Genomic DNA, 8,098 nt, shown 5'->3' with positions numbered 1-8,098 from the left:
TTCAGCAGCTATTGAGTAGTCCTTTGTAAGCTCTATTCTAAAAAATGTGCCTTAGAGCATTTATTAGTGGAGTACTTTGATGAGCATTTATAGCTACATTTGTTGAAGGTAGAACTGAACAGAAATGTCAACCTGCACTGGGGAAAAATTAATAAAATGAAAGAAAACTCCAATAATTTTAATATAGTTTTAAGTAAGGTGACAGGTTAAACATTAACTTCCATTCTGTAATTAGCAGGGTTGCCTTCCTTTTCTAGTCCTAAATATTTAATTTTCCAGAATTCAAGTTAAATGTGCTATTTTCTGTTGCTGCGTACATGGTTGTGCATATTCTGCCCAATTAGCCCTGGAAATCAATTAGTATTTTAGGACCTTTTGAGCATTTAAAATATTGGCAGATTCTGAGTCCTTTTAGTAAAGCAAATTTCTAATCCGCAACACGTGTTGGTTAACTGAGCATGTTTGCTTACTTTCAGAGACAAAGGGAAACTAGAAGTTAGTGCATGCTTGGTTTTTATAAACCAATCAACGTTATTGGGAGTTGTTTTATGTATCTGTGCATTTGTGTTTGTTTAGCTTGTACTTTGGATGAGACTTGGCTGGGTTGAGCTTTGTCAGACCAGTTCACTTGATGCAAAAGAGTCTCTCCATTATTCTGTCACTTGTAAAGCATTTACTAACCAATACATAAATATATAAAGTCCATTTCTGAAAGTCAGCTGAGAGTCAGTAAGAAGAATAGTCCTGGGTTTTTTAATTCTGTAGTGGAAAGCTGAACGGAGAAGTAAGCAACCTTGGCAGACATAATCAAAGCCGAGAGTCAGTTAATGTAATTGTAACTCAGATCAGATAACTGATGAATTAACTCTTCTATTGTTTTAACATTCTTTTTAATTCTAATCTTTACACTTCAGTTGAGCTGCAGTGTGTCTTTTCAGTAAAATGCTGTACTGTCTGTTTTGATGAAACAGTACCCATTTTTAGGATGTAGCTCAGAGGATTAAGTGCTAAATTGTATTTTGCAAAGTGTTTTTATAAAGAGACGTCTTAAAATGATCTTTGTTTTAGCGTAAGTAACAGCGTTGTCTTTAACATGCAATTTTTTTTCCTTCCCACTTTGGATGTTCAGACAGCAGCACTGAGAGCAGTAGGCAACATAGTAACTGGTACTGATGAACAGACACAAGTTGTTCTCAATTGTGATGTTTTGTCTTATTTCCCAAATCTCCTGACGCATCCTAAAGAGAAGATAAACAAGGTATGATTTGTTTCTTCCTAACTTAATCTCTTTGTTTAAGAAATAAACCAGTAGTCTGTAGAATATTACGGAAGAATTTCTTACAGCTGCTGTTTCCAGCATGTGAGCAATTTCGTATGAAGACGCAGCCTTTGAGGCTGGTGCTTGATCAGGGCTAAAGACGAACAGCCATTGTGAGGATCCATGCATTGGTGTTGATGCCTAGTGCTTCTTGGGAGCACTGATGGGTTTTGTGATAACTGGTTATTCATTTGCCAAGTTAGTAACTGGCTAACTTGCATTACAGCTTTTCATAACTAAAGAGTGTTACTTCAGGTTGATTCCAATGAGTAAAACTGATTATTTTTCCACTCCATCTTTTCATACTGGAGTTTGTTCTCTTGTCCATCTTCACCTCCAAGGAAGTAGAGAGTACCACTGTCCTTTTCTGAAAACTGTCCCTGCATTTCCTCTCCTTGTTTTTAGCAGAGATAACTTCACTGCTGCAAAGCCTGGATGGAATAGGGGGGAGTTTGATGAAAGAAAGAGATCAGTGACCTCTTTTCCAGAGCTGTATTTCATGTTATTTGCACTTCGATGGGTATGGCTGAGGAGGAGGCTTTTTTGTTTAGCTTATGTGATTCCCCCGCTTAGTGTATCATGGAGGGGAGATCTACTTGTTTTTTCAGGCCCTGTCAACTGTCAAGAGCTCTCTGTCTTTGACAGTTCAAACTGTGATTTGTTTCTGCCTGTCCTTCTAGCTCTCACAAAAGAGTGATGAAGAGCTTTTTGAATTCTCAGAAAAGAATTATTTTGTATAAGGAGAGTCTAGAAATGCTTTGAGTTTTGTTTTAAGTGTATGTTATGACCGGCAAATACAGATACACATCCCTAAAAAAGAGAACCCATTGTGGGTTTGGTTTTTTTTTCCTGCAGTGCTTCATAAATGACTGTTTGACACATCTGTTTGTCTTTTACTTAAGACTGGAGCTTTTTTAAGCTGTTCTGGATTGCCTTGACAAGTCTCCCCCTTTTTAACCAGGAATTTGTAACTGTCATTAGATAGACATTAGCTCTGTCCATGAACTACCTGAAGATGATAACTGCTGTAAAATAAAGTCTCGGGACTGGGAGTCCTGCCTGGTAGTTGAAAGAGCTTTGTGAGGTCCGTGATGAGGTTTCACCAGCTTTCATATTTCCTTTGTAAAACTAATTGAAAGTATAAAATGTGGCTGTGACTCCAGCAGTGCAAAGTGGATATAAAGTTTAAGTCAGTATTGCTCCCTGGTGTATGGAAACACTCCTTGTGTAAGTAATAATCTGGCGCCACAATTTAATCCTATCAATTCTGCGTTGAGCCTCTGCATGTTTGGCTTTCACAGTGCAATAAAAGTTTGTGTGCAAGAAGTGCTATTGGGGAGGAAACCTGGATGTTCTGTTCAGTGTGATTTTAGGTTTTGAGGTTGTTTGGGGGCTTTTTTTTTTCATCTGTGGACTGGTTTTTAAAAGTGTTTCCCTTTTTCCTTTTGTCCAATTGTAGGAAGCAGTTTGGTTCCTTTCCAATATCACAGCAGGAAACCAGCAACAAGTTCAGGCTGTAATAGATGCTGGACTAATCCCTATGATCATACACCAGCTGGCTAAGGTCAGTCAAACTATCAGCTATGCAAGTTGTCATCCTCTTTTTATAAATCTGACACGAGGAGTCTGTGATTTTTTAATAATAAGCTTGACAGATGTTTCCATACTGATTTTACTGAGCTTTTTTTCAGGGGGACTTTGGAACACAAAAGGAAGCTGCTTGGGCAATTAGCAATTTGACAATAAGTGGGAGAAAAGATCAGGTATGTGTAGTGGGATTTCAAATGGTCACTGAAACGCTGCACATGCAGCCATATTTAAGAAGCACAATGTTGAAGGCACATTATTTTTTTTCATTATTTAGGTTGAATACCTTGTACAGCAAAATGTAATCCCACCATTCTGCAATCTACTCTCAGTAAAGGATTCTCAAGTGGTACAGGTGGTGCTGGATGGTCTGAAAAACATCCTGATAATGGCTGGTGATGAGGCTAGCACAATAGCTGAAATTATAGAAGAGTGTGGAGGTAAGTGCTTATCGGGCTTTTGAAAAAATTAATTTGCTGGGCATTACTTTGTCTTCCCTTACTGCTGTTAATATTTACTACAGCATTTTTTATCAGGGGCTATTTGAATAAGTGAGACTTTGTAATGAGATAAATTACTTTAAATTATTTTTTCCTGTTTAGTTTGGTTTAGAGGTGGTCATGCTGGAGGCAGTTGTTAAAGGAGCTTTCTGTAGCTTCGGTATTTTATAGGTTTATATGAGAATTGTACTTGTTTTCATTGGATTATTGCATATGCCTTGTTCTGAGGTAAAACACAGTTCTTGCTGTAGTTCATTGCCTTAGAAGCAGTTGCTATGATCGTAACTTCATTACAGACTAAAGCAGGATGAGGAGTCTTTTGGATATGGCAATCCAAGTTTTAACACATGCTAAGTAATGTATTATAGTAAGATAGCAGTAAACGGACGGTGAAGAACGTACTACACAGAATAATGCAAGGGAAGAACTTCCCATTATTCCATATCCAGTTTGAAAGTGGGACTAGTGTTTTAAGCTGCTCTTGGTGTGAGACTTTGTCACCTTGTTGTTTTAAACACACAAATGCAACACACAAATGTAACCACTTCCTTTTGGTGATATACAGAAAGCACAGTGACTGAAACAAAAGCTATGTAGTAGACAGAAGTCTCAAAAAAATTACAGAGTTCTATCTAAAAGGAGAGGAAGGTTCCATTATCCCTTGTTCATAAAACGGCATGCAGAGGTTCACAAACTAATTCTCTTTCCTCTCAAAGATAGCTACTGTGTAGATAATATTTGCAAACTGAGGTACATCTTTTCTAGGGTGTTTCAGTAGTAATGTTTCATTATTGTTCTTTGGTTTTTTGAAATAGTAATTCCAGTTTAAAGTTACAAAACTCTTCTAAATTTTCTTTTATTCAGGGTTAGAGAAAATTGAAGCCTTGCAACAGCATGAGAATGAAGACATTTATAAACTAGCGTTTGAAATCATAGATCAGTATTTCTCTGGTGATGATGTAAGTATGCTAACGATTGGAGAGTATACGTGCAGTGCTGTTAGCTTAGTAAGTACCTTGTCATTGTTCCTCAATTCCAGTTGTTATGAACATAGGTTATCTGGGAAGTCAGTTTTCCTGCTTCTTTTTGGGTACAGCTTCCCTTAATTGAAACTCTTTAAGAGTTTTTCAATACCAAGGATATCAAGATGACTGCTCTGGTTTTGCCTAATAAATTGATAGATGCTGACCTAATTTTATCACACGGACATGTAAATTGACATGTAATTACTTGTGATTAGAAGCCGAACAGTTCTCTGGCTCTCCTTTTGACTTTCCCATACATCAGTCTTTGGAGGGGTCGGCAGATCCTTACTTTCAGATAGATTACTGTATTTCTGCTCTGTAATTGCTCGGTCTGGACCTGCATTGAAAAGAGTCAGCAAAACTGTTAATGCTTTCTGCAGCTGATTGCTCTAGACCATCTGATACCTTATTGCACTCTGATTAGGCATTTTGACCCTTGGGTTCTTAGCTCTTGCTGCAGCTGGCTGCTTGTGAGGGCCTCAGAAGGACTTCAACAAGCAATCTGAAGACAAATAATAGTTATCTTTGCTAGGCCATCCAGGGTGTCTGTAGTTCTGCAGCCTAGCAGAACTACGTCTTCAGTTCATCTCTTGAATTCTTCAGGTACCAGCTCTAACTTTAGGAACTGTTAGTTTTCAATTAATGGGCCCATCATGTGATTGTGAAGTTAGTCACCAGAAATATGTGAAAAGTTCCCTATGCTTGTAATGATTCTGTGAGAAGAGTCTAATAGTCTCCATAACAGCTCTGAGACTTCTGAAGAGCACAGTCTAGTTGGTGTGGGTGGGGAAAATAGCCCTTTTGAGGTTAGTACTCCCTGCTGAGCATTTACTTCCTACATGAACTGGCACAATTTAATCTGTGCCTGATTTGCTGAATTTACCTCTCTTACTCAGGAGCAAGACTACCTCAGATGATTGTTTGCATTGTTACCGTGTTTTCTGGGGCTTCTGAAACTCAAAATTGTGCAAGTTCCTTTATTAGGAGATAGGACTTGGAACATAAAACCAGACAAATTTTCAGGCAGTAACTATAAGTAGGAAAATAACCCTTGTCATTTGAGGACTGATGAAAAAAAAGGCGGGGGGGAGGGGGTTGAAAATCCAGATTGCCCTAGGGAGTCAAGAGACTGCTTATGTTCGCCTGTTTGGCAGTGATAAGATTGACTGCCCAGGAATATTCCTGCCTTCTCCCAGTCACTTCAGGATCTTCTGTATTCTTATGAGATGTTGCTGGCTACTAGATATCCCTTCATTGTTAATCCCATCTGCTCCTTTGCTGAGCCCTGTGAAGTGCACAGGCATGTGCTTTAGGACCAGCAGTAACGGCATCCTGACTTCATTGTGGTAAAGGCCTGTGAGTTCAGGTAACGTTACTTTGTGGTACCCCTATGGAAGTGCTTGCTTATGAACTCTCAAACATTTTCAAAGCATTCTGAAATGGGATTCGATCTTCATTTGGGCATGATGTGCCTCACTCTTCCTTCTGCGGATTGTTGCTGTCACCAAAGGCCTTAATCTCTCCCTCCAGTTTAGGCACTGTTACCCGAAGAACAGAGAAACAAAGATTTTAGCTGAGTCAGTTCTGGCTTCCGCTCTACTCCAAGGCCAGATCTCAGAAAGCTGTTTAGACCCCACAGACAAGGGCTCTTACCTGCTTCAGAATGACGCATGGTTTGAAACGAGGCATATAGTTCCTGCAGCCTGGTTTGCAGAGGTGATGTGTTCACAGAACAGGTGCAGCTCGTGATTTGGAGGAGGGGTAGGTAGGGTTTGAAGCTGTGCATGTTGATGCTATTGACCATGTTGTTTGCTGTTCCTAGAGGCAATAAATACCTGCAGTAAATGCTAACAGCTCTGGGGAAGTTGGGGGAAGTTTGGTACTGATGCCTTTCCTTTTATATCTATAATGAAGTACTTTTGGTTTAAAAAAAAATTCTAATTGCACTTATGAGAACTACATAAAACTGCTCTGAAATGAGTAATTCTAAATCCTTCAGATTCTGATATAGGAGACCCTGAGTACTCTTTTAAGCTTTATATAAGTATTTCTGTCAGCTGCCGATAAAAATTATTTTCATGTTGAAAATGGGAGAAAGTACAAAACTAATTTTGGAATTCGCAACTAGTGATTAGCCAACTTGAGAAGAACTAAAAATTGGCATTGGAAATTAAATCACACAGCTAAAATAGCAACTGCTGTGACCAAGCAGCAACCCAGTCCCTAACCATTACAATATCCTCTCTCCCTAATGGTATTAGAACAGACTTGATGTGTTGTTCTTTTTTAAACGTATTTGAGGAACCGAGTTGGAAAAATGATCTAATTTTATTGCAATAATATTTTTTAAAAAGAGGGAAAAAAAGAACATTGGTGAATCTCTTCTGTATGTACTGAATTGTGCAGGGCATTGGCCTCTCATGTATTTTTGTTGTTGTATTTTTAGATCGACGAAGATCCCAGTCTCATTCCTGAAGCCACTCAAGGAGGTACTTACAACTTTGACCCAACGGCCAACCTTCAAACAAAAGAATTTAATTTTTAAGTTGAAAAAAGTGCAGCTTCTCTGTCCCACACCAGTATGAAGCACCACCAGATGGCTACCAAGTGAAGAAACAAAAGGCTCCAAGACACACACGCCTCCTCGTTTTGATGCTTCTGAAGCAAGCCATGTATCGGTCACTTTGCAGTTGCCAAACGTCACTATCACATGGACTGTAAATGCATATGCATGATCTCTTAAAACTGTTTCAGAATTCTTTTTAACAGTCCCAACTACCTTTTTTTGCCTTTTTCCTGGTGCCACATGCTGACAACCGCAATCTGCAGTTTTGTTAAGAATATTCCATAGTGGTGGCACATTGGCTTTCCACGGAAAAGTAGCTTCTTTGGAAAATGGTGCGCTGTGGATCAAGACACTTCGGTATGATGCATACATTTTGGAAGACTTTACAGGGGCCCAGTTTTCTCTGAGCCTCCATCATCGTCCTCCACAAACATATTTTCATATACTCTGTGTGGAAGAATAGATTCAAAAATGCAAGCCAAATGAATTTCATTGGTGAAACTGAAAGAAAAGTAACTTAGAAAAAATAAACACTTGGCAATTGATTAAACACTTAAGTTTAAAACAAACAAACAAAACCTACTTCAGCTATCGGTAATTGATGTGTGTTCATTAACTGCCTCAGAAACCAGGGTTGGAGAATGAACTGTAGATTTGGACTGGTAAAGCTTTTGCCATTATACCTAATTTTTGAGAACAGCGAGCCCTATCTGACCACTCACTTCAGCCTGTGTGTTCCTGCTGTTTTGAAGTAATCAAATGCTGTGCATGGTATTTTACCTGAGCTACAACCTGTTATGGACTTGAACTTCTGTTTAAGCTGAAAGCAAGAGTCCCAGACTGTAGAAAAGAAAAAATTCTGTCCAAAAAATGTATTAGTTAAAAAGAATCTTGCTTTCAACTTTCAGTAGTCAATATATTTTGTTTTAAATTGATAATTGGATATGGTTGATTTATATTGGGTTTAAACTGTGGAGCTTTCATGTTTACTGTAATTTAGTCTTAAACTATTTTTTACTTAGTAACCAGTGCTTATGATGTGGTTGGCAACAAACCAGCAACTACTTAGAAGCGTCATAAAAGCTTCCTTCTTGGAGTATCG

General features: G+C 38.6%; 1 protein-coding gene across 1 annotated transcript in view; it reads left to right on the top strand.

Moving 5' to 3' along the window:
* Window positions 1–7,846, top strand: part of KPNA3 (karyopherin alpha 3 (importin alpha 4)) — a 29,602-nt gene extending 21,756 nt beyond the window's left edge. The window contains exons 11-16 of the mRNA XM_010142750.1: window positions 1,130–1,258; window positions 2,778–2,882; window positions 3,010–3,081; window positions 3,183–3,345; window positions 4,270–4,364; window positions 6,877–7,846. Of these exons, the coding sequence (XP_010141052.1) occupies window positions 1,130–1,258; window positions 2,778–2,882; window positions 3,010–3,081; window positions 3,183–3,345; window positions 4,270–4,364; window positions 6,877–6,975 (663 nt within the window). The 3' untranslated portion in view covers window positions 6,976–7,846. The remainder of the gene's footprint in view (window positions 1–1,129; window positions 1,259–2,777; window positions 2,883–3,009; window positions 3,082–3,182; window positions 3,346–4,269; window positions 4,365–6,876) is intronic.
* The last annotated feature ends 252 nt before the right edge of the window (window positions 7,847–8,098 follow it).

Source organism: Buceros rhinoceros, unplaced genomic scaffold (genome assembly GCF_000710305.1).
Source record: "Buceros rhinoceros silvestris isolate BGI_N320 unplaced genomic scaffold, ASM71030v1 scaffold9229, whole genome shotgun sequence".
NCBI classification, from domain to species: domain Eukaryota; kingdom Metazoa; phylum Chordata; class Aves; order Bucerotiformes; family Bucerotidae; genus Buceros; species Buceros rhinoceros.
Note: the sequence above shows the minus strand (reverse complement) of the source record. Positions and strands in the feature narration are given on the sequence as shown.